The following is a 20,438-nucleotide window of genomic DNA, read 5'->3' on the forward strand; positions in this document are numbered from 1 at the left end:
TGCCCAAATGAGCTTACAATCTAAGTGGTGCAGAGAAAGCTTGATGCATAAGGCAATGCAATAACAATTGTACTGGTGGGGAAAGTGTGTGTGGCTATTGTTAAACAGCAGCATTATCAGCCACTTATAGTAAAGGCATTCTTTGTCGACTGGCATTTCTGTGCACCTTCCAGTGTTGTTGGAATGAGGAAAGATGGAAGGCAGAGACATGAAACATGAACTAGTCACAGTCAGCGGCTAGTTACCATGATTGTCCTCCACCGTTTATCATAACTGAGTGCCTGTCCTCTGCTAGTTCTCAAGGAGTCTTTTGATTTCATGCTGTATGTGCACTTTTCTGGTTATCAGTCCGTTTGAAATAGCTAAAAGAAAGAAGCACTAAGTATGAATCGGTACCTAAATAAATTTGAAAATGATGCATTTGTATCACAAACCCATCTATTTAGTAACATATTCATCAAAAGAAAATATATATTTAAAATCGGTAACAAATAATAATTTGTGTCTATAAATTATTAGATCTGTATCTAATAAAACCAATAGCCTGCAGATTTATCAAAATTAAGGATAAACTACTTCTTCGTATAAATAGTACTCTAAAACTTCAAGGCTTCAGATGACCATAATCCAGCTTGTCTCACAAATAAGTTGTAGATTCCACAAGACTGTCATTGTGTAGAATAAATTAAGCAGAATGGACTTGAATAAAACAAAATGGAAAAAAATGTCTACATATAATAATAATGTTGCAGTGTACTGTTCCATGATAAACAACAACTTAATAAAGGTCACGACCTCCTTTTTCATAAATACAGCAAACGTCACATAGATTTCACAGAGCAATACACTGCAACTTTGTTACCATCTTGTTCCGGATATGTATTCAGCTAATATTACTGTGGCTAAGTTCACAACTAACTGCTGCTATTGAAGTCCGTTGTGGTTCATTTCTTCTACACAATGACAGCCTTGTGGAATCTGCAAATTATTTGTGAGATGAGTTGGATTATGGTCATCTGGAACTTTGATGTTTTAGGCTAGAAATAATATATCCTTAACTTTGATTGGCTGCAGCCTATTTCTTTTATTATGTCTATCTGTATTACTTTATAAACAAAAAATATTGTTTGTTACTCTTTTTTTAAATATTGTTTTATGAATGTGTTATTAATAATTGTGGAAACCTTTTAGATGGGTTTGTGATACAAGTACATAATTATTATTTTTTTAGGTCTTGATTCATATTTTCTTTTTCTTTTGCTTTCATTTATAGATATGTAAGTAACCTTAATTTAGAAGCTGCTTTTATTTATATACATTTTAAAAATTTATAAACTGAATAATTGAATTGGAATATTGTTATCTTTTTGACAGTACTGCATTCTACACCGTTCAGCCACAACATTAAAACCACTGACGTGAATAACATTGATTATCTCGTTACAATGCCAACTGTCATGGGGTGGGATATATTAGGCAGCAAGTGAACAGTCAAGTTCTTGAAGTTGATGTGTTGGAAGCAGGAAAACTGGGCAAGTGTAAGTATCTGAGCGACTTTGACAAGGGCCAAATTGTGATGGCTAGACGACTGGGTCGGGGTATCTCTAAAACGGCAGGTATTGTGGGGTGTTCCCAAAAGTGGTCCAAAGAAGGACAAGCAGTGAACCAGTGACAGGGTCAATGGTCACCTAAGGCTCATTGATGCGTGTGGGAAATCTAGCCTGTTTGTGCTACAGTAGCTCTTTTGTGGGATTGGACCAAATTGCTGAAAAAGTAAATGCTGGCTATGAACAGTAAGGTCACAAGAAGAAAAGAAACATTTAGTTTAAGTAGTGCACATGAGATGCTTCTAATTTCTGATACTAATGGATTGTTTGTCTCCTTATAAATAAAAACAATTTTATAAATTTTTACTTAAAACTTAATTTGATAATTAAAATCAGCAAAATAGTAGTGATTTGTGTATAAGTAAATAAATCAAACGTGAAAATAAAATTTCTGGATGCACTGATATTTGTCTAATATCATTTCAGTTCATGTAATTTAATGGGTAGTTATTTGCTCTCTCTGGATCATCAATTGTTAGGTTTTCTTGTAAATAGGTTATCAACCTTAATATATTGCTATAAATTAGTAAATGAAATTGTTCAGAGATCCGAACCCACCCGAACTTTGTCTATCTGAGTAACGAGCCGAGCAGGCTCGGTACTCTCCCCCGCCCGTTTGGAATCTAAAACAAGGCAAAATGTCATTGTCGGTTCTCGCGATATTTGAAATGCATAAATACCCGCCTACACAGCAATCCATCGCCATTTGACAGAGGGAGAGAGCAGGGTTAGGTCACAGGCAGCATTATTGCAGGCACAGAGCAATTATTGTATACCTTATTCTTTCAATTATTATTGAAATTCTGCTACCAATTCTTATAGCGATTGTTAGAGCAGGAAGAAAGGAGTATAGAGGAGGCATTTTTTGGAATATTTGGCACTACAAGTGCTTTGGGGTGTCCCATATTCCCCAGTGTGAAACAATAATTTTTCTGGCTGCAAAAGTCATATCTAGCAGCAGTATCTATTGAATATTTTGCACTACAAGTGCTTGGGGGTGTCACATATTCCCCAGTGTGAAACAATAGTTTTTCTGGCTGCAAAAAGTCATAACTAGCAGCACTATCTATTGAATATTTTGCACTACAAGTGCTTTGGGCTCATTAAAATGGATTCAAAGCAGTCCACATATGAGCAGGATCAGCAAGCAGGTGCTGGCACCAGTCCTGATGGCAGTCTTCCCTTTTATGTCATCTGGTAAAGCCTATGTAAACGTACATAGTCTTTTTAAATCAGGGAGAAAAACACACCAAAAAAATAAATAAGTATACTTATAAGTGTAGGGTGCAATCTACCCCCAAATAGGAAAGGGACTTGGGACATTTCTATATCACGTACAGTCTTGAAAGCCTGCTGTTTTGTCAATTTCAGGATAAGGATAGGGTGTCATACACAGACATACACCAAACTGCCTTTGTCCATTTCGATTTATATTCTACAGTCTATACTGGCTGATTTTTTTCTATTTAACTATAAGTGGAGGGGGGGTCTGATACAGAAAGCCACCAAACTCCTTTGTCCATTTTGTTTTAAATAGTACAGTCTATGCATGCTGCTTTTTTTCTATTAGGGAGGGGGGGGCTGATGCAGACAGAAACCAAACTGCCTTGTTCCATTTCTTTATATATTTAACTATAAATGTAGGGTGTAATATACACTCAAAGACAATGGCTGCATTGACAATAGGCAAAGATGGAGAGGATGACAATTAGGTTTGTGTGTAGAATTAAGGACGGCCTACCAGGGATTAAACAGTTTTTTTCATAGTTTATTAGCTTACGATTTTTCTTTACTAATGCCAGAAACAGGTGGAGCACTAAATTAGGTTATTTTAGCCCAAATAAATTTGGTTTTTAAACAAAATTGCAAAACAAATCCAAACAAAATCAAAACCAAAATACGCAAGGGCGGTTTTGCCAAAAACAAAACACAAGGCTAATCCAGATCCAAAACCAAAACACGGGGTTCAGTGACCATCTCTACTATTTAGTTGACTTCCCCTCAGATCACTTTTTACATATTTACTCTTATTATCCTCCCTTTCCTGTTAATTTAATTTTCTTTTCCTCTCCTCAGATTTCTCTCTTCAACTGTCACCCTGTTACAGTTATGTTGTCTCTCTCTCTTGGTATTGTTCCACTGTCTTTCTCACTCTAATTTAGATTCATGGGAACTGTACATTGAATACACATCACATAACAAATGTTTCCCAAATGGAGTAATTAATTTATCCCAAAGCACCAGACAGCTATTGTATGTTCCTTACTGGACTGCAATATATCTAACAGGACATAGATATTTGACCTGCTATTTTGATGGCCAAACTTCTCCCCCTTCCCTGCTGAAGGAGGTATCTTACCTGGAACCTCATCATTTGCTTCAGTTTGTGACTTTTTGCGTGTATCTCAGGCACATTGAAAAGAGTAAAAGTAGTCTTGAACCACAATAAATGCTTTAGTTAACCAATATCCATCTGGCAAGCCCGGCTTTATACTACTTTGCTCACCACCAGTAGGGTTTGAGCTCAGCCTATAACTTCCCCAGATTGCACCATACACTATATATATATATATATATATATATATATATATATATATATATATATATATATATATATATATATTATTTATATATATATATATATATATATATATATATTATTTATATATATATATATATATATACACAAGTTAACCCGTGCATGATACTCATGCATTCAAGTCAAATCAAGCTACTTAAGGTGTTAAAAAGGTTCTTGTCATGCATTTGGGCCTAGCCCAGGCCTCCTCAGGGGAAGAGCGTTACTTCCCGATGCAAGTGCCCTTTTTTAACGTGGTTTTGTCCACATGTCACCACCTCATCATTTTTCTCCTTCACCTCATCCTTCATCTTTATCGCCACATCCTTCATCAAGCTACTTAAGGTGTTAAAAACTCCCCACTGTCACCCCCGGCAACCACCAACCACTCCCAACTGTCACTTCTCCTTCAAGAAATATATAGGTCAGTGTATAACTCTGCCCAGCAGGTGGCGCTGCAGCTTGGTTTTTTTTTTTCCCACACACGCCACTAGGCATATATATATATATATACATATATATATACATACATACATACATACATACATACAGGGGCGGACTGGGACTAAAAATCAGCCTTGGCATTTAAAGTGCACAGGCCCACCTCAGTCCCGGCATGAAAGAAACTGTGTGACGCCGCTGCGCGGTGGCGCCGAAAAGGGCGTGACCACATTGTGTTGTGGGTGTGGCCATCATGGGGTATTGATACATACATTATAATAAAACATTCCATTTATCACACCCTCCCAGACACATCACGCCATCTCTAGCCCACTGTACTTATCTATGCTTCTGGTGCTGCTGACATCCATAAAGGTGGGAACTACCTGTAAAGTGAGCAGGGAAGCTCTTTGTCTCACGAGATTACTAAATCTTGTGGTACTTAGAGCTCCTCGGCTTGCTCTGCAGGCTGTGTCCTGTCCGGGAACTGAGAGCACCTATCAGTTTCCTTCCCCTAACCAGAGCTGGATTAAGGCTCAGGGGGCCTAGGGTATTTAAGTCAGCAGAGCCCCTATTATGTAACATGGTTATCATTTTAGACAAATACACAGGCAATACTGTGTGCACTACTGTTAAAAGCACACAGCTCTGCCTTCACAAGCAGTACGTTGTGAAGCGGGACATACCTCCCAACTGTCCTTGCAGTCAAACCAAATCCTGACTAAGTGAGACAGTCACCCAAATGCAAGACTGCCCCACCAGATTCAGGACAGTTGGCAGACTGTCTTGGTCATTTTCACCACTTGTAGCAGCTGGTTTCTTTAGCTCAGTACTTTCTTGTCTTGATCCTGGAATATTGAATGCCCTATTTTGAAAAAAAAATGGGGTACATGAGATTTAGAAAACTCCAACCAGCCTCGGTGTTAAACAATAGCACTCACATTTTATAATTAGGCCTCCCTCCAGTCCCCACAATAATAATATTTACATTTAATAAGTAGACCTTTTTCCCTCCAACCAGCCCTAGCATTAAATTAAATAGCATTAAAGTTTAATAAATATAGCCATTTTCCACAACCATCCCCAGCAATAAATAAATCATATTCACATTTAATAAATAGGCTTCCTACCCAAAATCAGCACCATATTCAATTGATAGCCGTAAACCACCCCAGCATGAAATTCAAGGTTCCTTCACCTCACCTTAAATAATTAGCCCCCACCTATACTCCACCATTAAATAGCCTACCTCCCACACTTTATTAAGATCCTCCCTTCCCTCACATATTATATTAAAATAATGCGCACACACAATATATACATGGGCCCACACACACACACATAGATATAGATATATAAAGATTATATATATATATATATATATATATATATATATATATATATATAATGTTTTCCCTTAGTCTTAAAAATCACACATTGTACCAAAGTTAAGCCACATATGTCCTTAAAAAATATATACAATTCACCTTGGCACACTAATGATATTTCCATTCAAACTGTCTGTTGAAAATGAGTCTGAATGTGCATGGTCTTACTTTATATTTTATGTATAAAATCATTACTTCAGATCCCACAAACACCTGTCTACACTTTGTTAATAGCTAATGTATTCTAAGAGCATATGGGTAAATGTAATCTGCGGGTACCTGGCAGTCTCTGGTCCAAGCTCTATGCTGACAACTACTTGATGTAGTTAAAGCATTGTTTACACTATTTTGATATCACCAGTAACGTCTTATGAGTGGTTGATCATATTTTGTCAAGGGAGACACAATCCAAAGTTCCCTTACCCATCAACAGAAAAGGATCACTGGCATTTCAGCTGCCACTATTTCTGAGGCCAAGGGATTCTGTTTTTTACTTTCTATTTTTTATTTCGCTGTCGATATTACCTCTGTGCCAACCATATGTTGTGTGAAAACAGCATAACAGTAGCTGGTTAACTTTGCACTACCATTTAAATACCATTTAAAAATGGCGGTTAGACAATGGCATCCCAATCAAGGCACATAGTGGAGCCTACATGCTGCTTCATTGTCTGGATAGGAAATACTATAAATAAATATACACATTTTCCCTAGTTATATCATGACTTCATGCTTAAAATAAAGTACACATTTACTATCGCTATACTATATAGGTGCGCTAACATTCTTAAGTAAATGAATGGGTTTGCACAAATTGTGTAAAAGTTTCCCCCCAATGTTGCCTAGGTTTTCCCTATATAACATTGCATTTCAGTACACTACCAAAATGAAACCATATACCTGAATGCAATTGGGTTTGGAAGTGGTGAGCATTGTTTCCAATTACCCAGTTGCGGTGCTATTCATGTTCAGGAGTTGTGTTGTGTTATTCTAAACATTGCCTGCTCTATTCGTTTACATTTACTGCAACTGACGTCCTGGAAGACCTCCAATTAACAATTGTATGTGGATTTTATATTAATGTTTTTAGTGCTAAACAAATTACCTAACATTTACATTGGCAAACTAAAAATTAAACATTCATATTTTAATGGTCATTTAGAAAGTATCAGAATAGTTGCAAAAATGTGCAGCAAATATTCAGAAATATTTATGTACTGGACAGTGAATAAATCAGTCATGTTGTAACAATTGTAAAATGTATGCTACAATATTTTTACCCAACTTTCCAACTGTGCTCTATTAATTCAGAGTTAAGAAGTAAAATATTCTGTAATAAAATGCATGATCATATCTGTGACATTCATATTTTTGGTATATACTGTAAACGGGTTAGGGGAACAGGTGCCATCTCCTGGGGTAGATGGTAGTGTACAGCTGCAGAGAAGTCACTCAAGTCCAAGGTTTAGGTACAACTGGCTTCAGCCAGTTCTATTCAGTAGAAAAAAAAAATAAAGAAAACTTCAAAATAAACATCTTGCCTGTCCGGCACATGTCGTTCCTGGGTATCAAGCTAAACAAAAACAGTTCCAGCACATAAGTTTTATTCACAATAGATATCAGGCTCTCTCTTATACACTCCCTGCTGTCCCTTTCCCCAGGCAGAACAGAGACAAAGACTGACCAAACTGACATGCTTTGAAAACACACCTTACAGGTGCAACCCTTAATCAGTCTGCTGTCAGACTGGCAGAACAGAAGACCTTGACTGCTTCTTGTAAATGGTGCCCATCCTTCTTTCTCCATTTACACCCCCAGAGCCCTTACCAGCTTTTTTCTAAAGCTAAACAAACTCTTTTGTGAAGTTCCTTCCCACACAAAACAGTCTCCCTGTGCTTTGTAAAACATGTATTAGACATTTGGGACTAACATATCTGCCCTGAAACACTATTCTCGTGTCTTTGTCACAATACATTGCATATTTATATATTTCATCATTTTATGATATCACATTTTGAATTTGCGGTATTTATTTTAAAGCTACAGATCATGTTTTGTAGAACTCGTTTTATTATCCCTCTTTCCGTTTCAGTGAGCTCTAAAGCGCCTTACTAGTTTTAGATCTGCACTGAAATGTTTGCTGTGGTTGAATAGCCTGATAGTTAGCAAAATATCATTATCAGAAACTGGTTCCATGTACAAAAAGTGTAAAGAAAATTATTTATTTGATGAACTGTTATGTAGTTGTGTGCACCGCCTATTTAGGTATATACCAGTTGCAGCCATAAGTCATTTTAGTGCAGGCACAGTATACACTTTTGGGCACAAATGAGAATCTTTGCACAGGCCTCAAACTGAAGATAGTACTATCAATTACATCATTATTTTCTTAGTTGCCTCTCCTCTGTTGAACTACAGCAGCCAAACAGAGTTCACTTAATATAAATTATATCTAGCTGTTGGTGGAGATTTGAAGGAAGAGAGGCAGCTAAGATTACTACCAATGACAGGACTACTTGCTTGGGAATACTACTGCTGGTGAGAGCAGTAAATCCCTCTTCTCTGGTGTCATCAGCACATTAGGGAGTGTTGATTAATGATGATTTAGGGTCTGTAATACCCCATTCATACTGCACCAAAATCCCGGGGATTTTGCCGGGGCAAGCTCAAACGACCCGGGTCTTGGTGCAGTATGAATGGTACAAGTCAAAAATCCCGGGTCTAAAAGCCCAGGTCTTCAACCCGGGATTTATCGATTGGTAATTCCCGGGTCGCCTGCACTATTAATGGTGAAACCCGGGTTTTTCAACCCGGGTTGCACAGAAAACAAGCTGATTGGCTGTCTGCCTGTCTCTGGAGGATGATGTCATCGGTGGGAGCCCGTGGAAGATTCGAGAAGGAGTTTAGGAGAAATGGTGGATGGTGGAGTGCAGATCAAGCTGAAGCAGAATCGGAGTTTGTTGGAGAAAATTGCTTTTATTTCACTGAAAAAGTGTGTATTACCAGCAATTATGACATCACCATTTTTCAGCCAATGAAAACTGCTCTGGTGATGACTCCCACAAATTGCCAGGACACAGACTTGTGCAGTATGAATGGGGTCAACCCGGGAAATTCCCGGGTCCGAGGTGCAGTATGAATGGTGTTTCTGAGCCCCGGCAAAAACCCGGCTTGAAAAAACCGGGTTATTGCCGGGGCGGCAGTATGAAAGCGGTATAACTTACCAAATACTTTAATATTTGCTCCTCAACTTGAATGCTGGATTGTATACTTATCATATGGGGAACTGGTCGGCTGCCACTGTAACTTTCAGCTTGATAATTTAAGTTGATAAAACTGTCTCCTTAGTCCAATATTTGGTTTTGAATGTTTGCATGAATAAAAAAGACTTTTAATATATTTCATCTTACATGGTTTCCAATTCATTGGTTCATTCTGCTCGCCATATCTATACACCTGGTGATTTGGTCAGTTTCATTCAGTATATTAACACACAAATATTTATCAGTGGTGCACCAGCTATAATATATACAGTGGTCATAAGAAATATTCATCCCATGTGGCATTTTCACAATTTTTCTTCTTCATGGAATCTAATGGATTTTTGAGAATTCTTACTACAGATCAACACAAAATACTCTGTAGTGTCAAATAAAAAAAAAAGCTAACACCTTTTTTTAATGAATTACAATTAAAATAGATAGTAATTGATGGCGCTTAGGCATCATTGCAAATAAGATTGAGTGAAAATTTCAGTGTCCAGATCTGCAAAGCTGGTAGATACTTAGCCAGATGCTGTAATTGTAGTGAAGGATTTTAAAACAAGCGAGCAGGTGAATATTTAACTGTAATCAATTGTCTCTTATTTGCTCTTTTTAAATTTTGTTTTTAATGCCCTTGCAGGTGGCCTTAAATGTTGAGTGTCAATATTTGCTGACAACACTAAGCTATGTAGGGTTATAACCACACAGCAGGAAAATAACTTGCTGAAAAAGACACCTTTTGAGGTTCCCCGATATGTATATTGGCCAGGTAGTTATTTGTGGATACTAGAGAAGTTTTGCTTAGTTCTCTTTGTACAGCAATGTTAAAATACAAAGGGGAACAAGCCCAGCTTTCAGCACATGCCCATCTTTGTCACTTGGCTGAAGTGAGCCTGACACCACACCTTCGATCCAGCCAATAGCAAAGCAGTAGTTTGAGCCAGAGGAATGGGCAGTGTGAGGGAGAGAGAGGAAAAGACATCTCCCTGTTAAACAGAAACATAAATGAATTGGAGAGAGATAAAGGTGCTGAGGAAAAGCTTGAAAAAAAATCGAAAACAGTCTGGGAACAGGAAAGAGAGTAACGGAGGAGCATAACGAGAGAGTTTGAAACACTATCCAAAATATAGAAAGGTTTACAATAAAAGAGGTATTGGCAGAAACCTATTATCAGGGTACTTGTGCTGTTATATGTAATAGGTGTCAGCGGCGTTAGTAGTAGATATTAAACCACAACTAGCTTTTAGACTTAACCACATTGTTGGTATTTTTTCAGAACTTGTTGTTATATACAGTTGCCCACGGTTGATACTGGCTGTAACAGACAAGCAGTATGACAAGCTTATGTAGTTAATGTACTTAACACTATTATAGTACATTCATATATGTTGATGGTAGCAAGTTTATATTGTGGACAATGTCAGCAAACAGGTTGCTCATATATATTTTGTCCCTCCGCTCACTTTATATATCTATATATAAGTTTATACAAAATGGATGCAGCTCCAATTATTACATCTTTTCAGTTCAACTGTCACTGGAAGAATCTGCTGAGAGCCAAACTTCCTCTCTGTACAAGCTCAGTAGAGTAATGTGGATTGCTGAAGGCTACCCCACTTCCTGTCTTCACTAGACCATAGGGGACACCACTACCAGGATAAGAGACGGAATCTACCGCTCCTTATTAACAAGGGGAAGTTTAAGAAGAGTGAACAACTATTAAAAAGTTTAGGGGAATCTAAATTGACCATGTCTCGTTTTAATGTAAATGAGGTTGCTAGAGGTAAAGGGCACAGCAGGATGAGTCACTTGTGTGTATGGTGGTATGTCCAAGTTTCATTATTATTATTATTCAGGCAGCACAGTGGCCTAGTGGTTAGCACTTCTGCCTCACAGCACTGGGGTCATGAGTTCAATTCCCGACCATGGCCTTCTCTGTGTGGAGTTTGTATGTTCTCGCTGTGTTTGCGTGGGTTTCCTCCGGGTGCTCCGGTTTCCTCCCACACTCCAAAAACATACTAGTAAGTTAATTGGCTGCTATCAAAATTGACCCTAGTCTCTCTCTGTCTGTCTGTCTGTTTGTGTGTGTCTATATTAGGGAATATAGACTGTAAGCTCCAATGGGGCAGGGACTGATGTGAATGATTTCTCTGTACAGCGCTGCAGAATTAGTGGCGCTATATAAATAAATGATGATGATTCATTGTATATTGTGTCTGTATTAAAAATACTGGGGAGTCATTTGGTGTAAACTTATGCAATTATTCTCTGTGTTGCTCTTCTTGTGAGACATTTGTTTGTATTTCTGTCAGAAACCAATGCTATGTATGATGATGTTCGTGCCCAAAATGTTAAAGCAAGGACTTCCAACTCATTAAGTACATTAAACGAAGGATAAGTTGCTTCTGTTGGGACCATTATGTCCGCCTTATCTGTGTAACAGCTTTTAGTGCATAAGATTCAACATGATTGAATTTGTTTATTATATTACTTTAGATAAGCCAGGTGGCGACTCATTATTTGCTATAAATCATTGTCGATTCTTTTACATTTCACATTATTGATATATCACCTCTGGGAAACGCTTTTCTTTATGTCTGCAATGATACACTGAGCTGAATTACAGGTCAGCTTGTGAATAGCTAAACCATGCAAAGTACAATAACCTAGAGCAATGCAGGGAGACATTTGCCTCTTGTACCCAACGTTGATCACAGTGCCTGTATTTAAAACCTTTATAAGAATTCTTAAATATTTTCTAGTACTGATGATCTTTTTGAAGAATTTACATTTCTATTTCATTAAGTTAGGTCTTGAAGCTTTGTGTTACGCCCTAGTCCGCAGCTCTGGCTTTAAACATGGACGTATGTCTATGAATTAACATTTTCTCCTGTGCTAGTTATTTCTCACAGAAATGCTTACATTTTTTGTTTCCTTTTTAGTTTCTGTCTCTGCTCCATATATGTTGATCCCAGAAGCGGAGCAATACATTCAAGAAATGCTCTAGTAGTTCAAAAAGAAAAACAGGGGCGCACGGAGCATTTTTAAGGGGGGGTTTCCACTCTACGGACAAAAAAAAAAAAGCGAGAGAGCTGCCGCGCATGCACAGCAGCCGCGGCTGCTGTATAGTACAGTGCCACTATATAGGGCACTTTTTTAGCGGAGGGGTTTCTGGAGACCCAGAAAACCCCCCCCCCCTGCGTGCGCCACTGAAAGCTACCCTCATTTATTATTTCCCATGGCCAGGGCATCTGCTTCCAATAGCTTATCACTGAATCTTAAATACACCAATAATTTCTTATTTGGGTGACTTTTTAAAAGGGGGTAAACTGAAGTTAGCGGCTTATTTCTACCACATCTTTATACTAGCAGGCATACTCTAGTTGCTAGAACTCACACTGTTTGCTGTGGAAAACTTAAGCAGATTTCTCTTTGAGATTAGGATTCTCTTTGAGACTGAGGAGCGGGATGTAAGTGTGGATCTCATTCAGAAGAGAATAAAATCATCTAGCAAGACAATAGAGCTGTGTACTTTACTATATTATATAGTTTCAACTCCATTTTCTTTTAACTCCAGAAACTGTAGAGTAAGTGATTTAAGTATTAACTGAATTAATTCCTATGTTGTCTCAATTAGACTATTGTAATGGGAAAATAAACATTTTAGTGTTAACAGTCATAAATTACATTTTGGGTTTATTAGCTCAGCAGACGATTTATATGCTTACTAAACTGCAGTGTTCATATGCCAAGCCCAAGCTGGTTTGTGTAGAGATTAATCCATTAAAGGTCTTTAACATATTGATTTGAAGAATTTCGGATTATCCTGACAACTATGCCTCCTGAAAATAAAGATCTTTTTGTGTCATTGCCAGGTTGGGATTTAAGAAAATCTATTGACGGATATTGCGTTTTTATGGTTGTAATAAGGATTTGCATGTACAATTTTGGCATGTTAGACAGTTAATGTCTGCCAAACAGTACCTAGATTGATTATTTGTGTATGCTTTTCCGATTCAGGTGAAACTTTAAAAAACAGGTTTAACTTTTGGTTATTCCTCAAATGCAAATATTTGTTTTAGCAGTCCCATATCCATAGAAATTATTTCCATCATCATCATTCATCATCATTTATTTATTTCCATGTCAATGGATTTAAGAACCATGTTTCAGGGAATAAGAACAATTCTACTTTACTATGGGTTCTGTACCTCTCAAATGTTACACCATACGGTTATACTTTGTTGCACTGTTGTTTTACTGTTTCAGTATAAAATCTTTTAGATTGAAAAGAGAATGTTTTGTCTGACTAAATACAAATCACATTTCTTATGTGACTTGGGAAATCATCACTGACAAAATATTCAACAATAGCATAGTGTGCAGAGCACAAGTAAGACTCCTCTGGAAAAACTATGGATCACGTTACCAAATTACAGTGCTCTGTTTAAAATATACAGTATGTCATAAACGCACAACAGAACTGTTTTTTCTGTGATTTGCAATTCCTTTAACAATTCCACACCACCCCGTAACAGTAAATACATTTATCTATACTTTGTTACTGAAATAAACAACTACACTGCGGCTCTGAAATCAGTTTGAGTAATGCACAAATGGTGGAGCAATTTAGTGGCAGATGACATTCTGCTTTCCTCATAACATATTACTGTATTATAAAAACATTGTCATTAGTTTCTAGAGAAATTCGTTTAGCTTCTCCTGTTGCACTTTCTATTTGTGGCTAATTTCATATTTTGGTTTTCATTTTTTATTAGGTTCCATACTGATTTCCTACAGTTTGTACGTAAACATAGCCAAATCCATGATTTATTGTAGTCTTTTAAATTACAATTTACCCATATCTTAGTATTCCAGACATAAAACACCACATGCATTTTAACATGTATATATGTATCCAAATAAAATGCTCCAAAACACAAACCTTACTTAGTTCACTAACCCTGTTGTCTGTTTAGCTAGAATAGCAGATGTTTTAGTGTACCCACAAGAACGACACTTACGCCAAACCATGTGCATTATTTCCTCTGAGCACTTGTACATCGTGTTAATTCATGGCCCTACTCCTCTCCCTAGTTTTTACCATGCGTGCAAATTTCACTTTATCTTTGTTACCTCATCGAAGTACCACGACTAGAAGAGCTCATCTCTGCTAATCGAATAACCTCCTATTTTCCTACACCTTCTCCACCACCAATTCATGCAACATACCCTATTGCATCCACTTAACTCACATTTTTCATTATTATTATTATTTTCAGACATATAGTAGTTATGGTTTTGTACATTTACTTAAATGATTTTGTTGAATTCATTTTCCATAACCTGCTATCTCAATGAACTATTACACATTCAATAGGTATCTTCTCTATTAAAATAAACAATAAATGATCACAGCTACATTGCAGTCCTCACTTTGTGTTTACAGTGCTACATGTAGTTTGTCCATATTAAAAGTGTGCATAAACAGGCATATTTTTAGTTTTAGCGGTGATGTGTGTCCATTATTGCAATATACTGTTTTATCCTATGCTATTCACAGCTAAAGGCACCCATTATAGATTCTTCTCTGTGCAGATATTAAAACTCATAAAGTACATCTAGGAGCACACATAAAAAAGAGACACATCTGACATTGTGCTTACACATCTACTTAATACCCTTTTGTAAACGCACTTGATTACATTTTATTTTAATTCCCACATTAATATTACTCTGACTATTAAAATGCACCCATCTTCACACAATACACTACAGATAGATACATTTTAGAAGATTTGACCAAGATAATATGCCTTGTAAAATGTTCTAAATTCATGATGGTAAAGATTTGTGCTTATAGAGCATCATAGATTCTAAAATGAATTAGTATTTTCCACTTTCAATTTTCTACCAATTGACTTGCGTTGTTGCTGAAATTACTGTTCAGATTATGTCTCCCTCTCTCTTACTTTACACGCGAGTGTTTCTCGGCTGTTCGTGGATTTGTTTGGATTCCTGTAATGATGTAGTTGGTCATTGCATTACATGTATAAATCACTGATAGTGTCCTCTCTTCAAAACATGACATGATTGTAATTACATGCATTTTATTTGTTCCCTTTCTTCAGCTTTCAGACCAAGAAATAATGGGATATTATGAAAAGTATGAGCCCAGACGAAATGAGTTGGAGGCATTTAACAGGGTAACATTTCAATATGTTTATGCTACATTTGGCATTTATATGTCTTTGGTAATAGAGTTAGTGCTTTGCATTCTAATGGGACACTGGTTAAATGAAAGCAGTGTCATGGATACACACTTTGAATAGAAGTAAATGTTTTAATCTCCCGTGCAGATTGGTTTATTACTGCAACAGGTAAGCTGTAGTGTCTGCATCAGAAACAATTGTTTCTACATAGCAACTTTCCTCATATCTTAAGGGAAAAAAAAGTCTGAAAGATAAAGGTGTCTGAAGGTAGACTACCCCCTTTTAAGTTTTTACAGATTATAATTGCAATGCAAAATATCCTTAACATGTGCAATACATAACCTGTAAATGAAAAGAGTTTTGATCTAAATCCCAATATGGAGTCATCACCAGGAAACCTTTGAATAACAAAGCAGTATATTGAATTCTTTCCATAAATTGTTACCAGAAGTTGTAAAACCTAACATTGTGTAGAGAATAGTCTCCTAAATTGTGTTTTTCCAAAGCATTTCATCGCAGATGCTGATAAAAATGTGCTGGTTGGTTTATGTGATCATATGTGGGATTGTCACCAACATACCATTAATATTTTAAATTCCACTAATATTGACTGCTGAATAGCCTTTATAGCAAGTGTTACCTTGAGTTAATGTTTCTGATTTCTAGCCACCTGTTCAATACACACATGGTATGTGTTTTAATACTATGTAATAATATTTGTTGCTATTCTTTCCTTACTTGCATGTTTTGATTAGGAGATGAGCTGTCAAAATTACCAGGCACTTCAGGCCTTAAAATAAATAGGGTACCTGCCACTGTAACTTTTAATGACATATTTCCTTTTTTTATTTTCTGTTTATATGTAGTTTTTGTTTCCTGTTGTATACTAGCCTTATATTGTGCTAATTGCAAGTGATTAGTTATAATACGTTCATAGAGTTCCAGGTTTGCTATTCTGATTACTTGACATATAAATGGCAATTTATTACAAGATAGGCACATAAATATCACCCCCGGGGCAGGTGACAGTTGGAGGGATTTTTGTTTTCTTCAGCAAACTACATACTTCTAAGGGTAATATTGGTCATAGACAACACTATACTCGGTGTGGATGAAATCTCTGTAAAAGTGGTGTTATGTAGTGCCACTATTCTTATTGAATACTTATTAATATATTCACAGTTAGCAAATAGGCCTGTTTCCCTAATAAGTCTAAACATTACATTATTTGTCCCCACATTTAATTCTAAGACCTCACATTGCTGAATTGCACTATTAATCCTAAAATTTCTCATGCCCCTGTTAATACAGTATATCTCCATGCCTCCAATCCATCCCTCACCATCACTCGCAGTCACCTCACTTTCCTGTTGACTGGGCCATGTGCCTCCTCCTGCTCTGTGCTCCACTCCGCTGTGATGCTCTGTCTCTCTAAGCAGAAAGTGAAGAGTGTCTAGAGTTTGATATGTTGTGTGCAGTCACACAGCAGGGAGCATAACAATTTCTCTATTACTCACCACTGCACTACCGCTGGTCCCAAAGTTTTGTGGGGCACTCAAGTGATAGGTTAGTGGATTGGGCGTAAATTGAGGTTACTGGCCTCAGAAAGCAATGGAATGCTGGACCAACTTCCTATAAGCCCTACCACCACAAAAAAATGGTTAAATACAAAAGAAAATAAAGTTTAATAAATTACAAAACCATTGGAGATGGCTCCTTGATGACATGAGGCCACCAGTTTACCTGGGAAACTACCAATGTGACGTGTGGGCAGTCTACCCCTGTCTCTTATTTGATTTCATTATGTTACACATATTAAGCTGTAGAAAATGATAGGGTAACAATGTTTCTATAAATCCAGTACTCTGGGATTTCTATGCAATAATGTAAACATTGCAAAACACTAAGAAGAAATACATGAAAAGTCGAAAAATCACCTCTTAAAATCAGCACTAGATGCATTTCGACATTTGGATTTATGTTTAAAGTATGTTTAGGATGAAATAATATTGAGTAGCACCTAGTAGTTCTAACATTAAGTGCATAAACTTTGAGATGCCAGAACCTCTTCTCTCTTACTGCCAGAGACCAGAGTATGAGATACAGATGTATTCTCCATTACTGCCTAGCCTTAACTCATTACATAAGGCTATTTGGCACATACATATTATTTTCATTATTAAATGTATTTTGATACATATTTAGTCAGTAATTTCTCATATGTATATATACCTAATAAAAGTTCGTAAAAAGGTGACTCCACGATTACATACTTGGGTATAGCCTTACACCAGAATATACAAAGCAGTATATTCCTCTTCCAACAAACTCTTATCTGACTGCAAGCTTCCTTGTGTAAACATAATGAGCACAACACTTCCACCATTCTGCAGATAATTCTTCAATCTCCTCTATACATATGTGTAGTCCTCAGTGTCTATATATTCTAGCACTGTTGTCATATGTTGTTACTTTAATAGTCTTAATGTGCACATTGGGGATTAGTGTGTGTGTGTGTGTGTGTGTGCATTGTGCAGTGAGTGATTGTTTTTGACATTATACAGTACATACCCCAGAATGGAGTCATGAGAGCTGGTTTCTCAAGTGTATAATTTTCTGCCTGTGTCCAATATCATTGAAGACGTGGTTTGTATGCCTTTTTTAAATGTCTAAGCCATATGCTATTGTATTTAGCTAATAACATTTTACTTCAGCTCTCAAAATGCACATTTGTTTCCATCCAATTATTTTGTTCTCTCTCTCTCTCAAGAATTATATACGTAAAGATTCAGATTAAATTCTTGCCTTGAATAGGGAAAACGAAGTCCCATATCTGTTTTTCAAAAAGGCAATGCCTAAGAAATTTGATTAAATCCTTATTCCACTGGTCAGCTGCTGGAAATGGTTCATCTGTTTCTCCATCCTTGTCTCCACATCTGAGGAAAAGTTAACCAGGAATCTTGGAATTATTGCAAGATCATCTTATTATAATAGTATTATTTTATTAATTTAATGTTCAGTTTTGAGGATTGTTCACTTTTACAACTTAACTTATTATGGCTCCATGGCTTGCCTATAGGTATTTAGTCGTTCCACAGTTACCTATCATGTTAAATGTTATTTTGTAAAGCTTAGGGCACAATTTGTAATGTATAAAATTTAGTTGCCAAGTTGATATCCTTGCAAGTGGGCTGGCAAACAAAGCTGTGAAAGAATGATTTGCTTTATATAATGCCATATAGTGTTGGCACCCATGTATTTTTCCATATGGTTTTCATGTGTTTTCTATGCATGGAAAAAATATGCATAATTTGGTTGTTTTGTTTTTGTGAGGAATTCATTGTGTGAACTTTAGCTATTATTGGCTCTTATACTGCTCAGTATCTCAACTCATTGAGAATAATTATGCACAATTCAGTCACAAGTATTTGGTTCAGTCCCCTTTACACAATGTCATTACATTTGAAAACAATGGAACAGACTGTAATAATTCTGCTCCTATAACAGTCACAATCTTGCTGAGCCAAAATAACAATAATAACCCCTTTGTCTGCCCGTTTAATTACCAATTTAGGCTAATTAGATAGTTCCCACAAAGCTTCTTTCCCTTTCTATTTAATTAGATGATTGTTTTTCAGGGGCTTTATAGACAGATGCAAATACCCATTTGCAATAAGAGACTATATTTTCCAGTATTGCAAAATGGGCAGAGACAGAAGTTGGTTTAACCCGTTCTTGCTGCATCATGCTGAAGTTGACTTTGGCGCAGTAGAGCACTGCTCCTACTTATTGAGAATTCTCCCTTGCCCTCCCCCAACACTGGAATGGCTGTCATTGACTTTCATTCCATTTCAGTGCAATGGCTGAAAGACATCTGGATAAATTTGTAGGCAAAAATAAGCTAATGCAACCAAAACTACACTTCCACATCGAAAGGCAACCTGGTGATGTAATGTCCAGTGTCCCCTTGTCAGAGAAAGTTAACACATGCATGTTTAAGACTTCGCTTCTTCCAAAAAATAAATTAATACAACTATTATACTACTACTTGGTATGGAAACTTCACTGTTTTGTACATTGAATTTAGGAGAGGTTGGAAAAACACAAATCCTGTTCTAAATCAAAGGCTACTATTTGTCTAAAGTTAGCCTTAGATTCAGAAATTATTAGTCTGATTTGTCATGTTTGTTACTTGATGTAAAATGTCTTAAATCTTACCATATGTTGCACTACTGTCATTATTTGTTTTTACACCGATATACTGCAATGTCAATCTTGGTGAGCGGGTGTCATGCTTTGGAAAATTATGCAGAGTAATGTGTCAAACTATCGAAACCTTATTGGATTTAGGAGCTGTGTATAGTGTGGGAGATCGGTTTCTATAAACACAATCATTCCCATACTGAAAGTGTATTACATGATTTTTATTCTCTATTAATGCTTCATCAATCTTCCTTTCAGCTGAAAGTTTTTCTGGCTCCTTGTATCGAGGCCTTGATTCTCCTAGACCGCATTTGCTATCTGAGAGAACAGGTATGTTTACTTTTACTCGTCTGACACATAGTGAGTTTGAACCGCTACATGAGATAATTCACACTTACTGTATAAGGAAAGTCTCGCTCATAGAGTACGCACATGATAATGTGCATCATTTGGAGAGAGAGAGAAAAATAGTTCTAAACATATGCACCACAGATGTTATTATTTTTGGTAAAGTTAAAGCAATAAATTTAATGGTATTTTAATTGAAGTCTAATTTGCAAGACGCCAGGCTTTATGTTTATAGCAACTATATGTAGATAGTTTGCTTAGTGACAGGCTCGAGCGTTTGTTGAACTGATCGATTTGTCTAATGTTACCCAGCAACATGAAGTTTGATTACAGTAGACGCTGCCACCTAATTTAATATAAGACAATTATCTAAGATTGCTATAACATCAGTGAGTGCC

The 20,438-nt window shown here is 36.7% G+C and overlaps 1 protein-coding gene and 1 long non-coding RNA gene across 5 annotated transcripts in view; both read left to right on the forward strand.

Moving 5' to 3' along the window:
* The window catches only part of LOC142150075 (uncharacterized), a 400,752-nt gene that overhangs the window by 298,307 nt on the left and 82,007 nt on the right, over window positions 1–20,438 (forward strand). The window lies entirely within an intron of this gene.
* METTL25 (methyltransferase like 25) overlaps window positions 1–20,438 on the forward strand; it is a 225,742-nt gene that overhangs the window by 200,161 nt on the left and 5,143 nt on the right. For all 4 annotated transcript variants that reach the window (XR_012691360.1, XR_012691361.1, XR_012691362.1 and 1 more), the window contains 2 exons: window positions 15,409–15,483; window positions 19,951–20,022. Coding sequence is in view for 1 of the 4 variants with exons in the window: in XM_075209364.1 (XP_075065465.1) it covers window positions 15,409–15,483; window positions 19,951–20,022 (147 nt within the window). In the remaining 3 variants the exon portion in view is untranslated. The remainder of the gene's footprint in view (window positions 1–15,408; window positions 15,484–19,950; window positions 20,023–20,438) is intronic.

Source organism: Mixophyes fleayi, chromosome 4 (genome assembly GCF_038048845.1).
Source record: "Mixophyes fleayi isolate aMixFle1 chromosome 4, aMixFle1.hap1, whole genome shotgun sequence".
NCBI classification, from domain to species: domain Eukaryota; kingdom Metazoa; phylum Chordata; class Amphibia; order Anura; family Limnodynastidae; genus Mixophyes; species Mixophyes fleayi.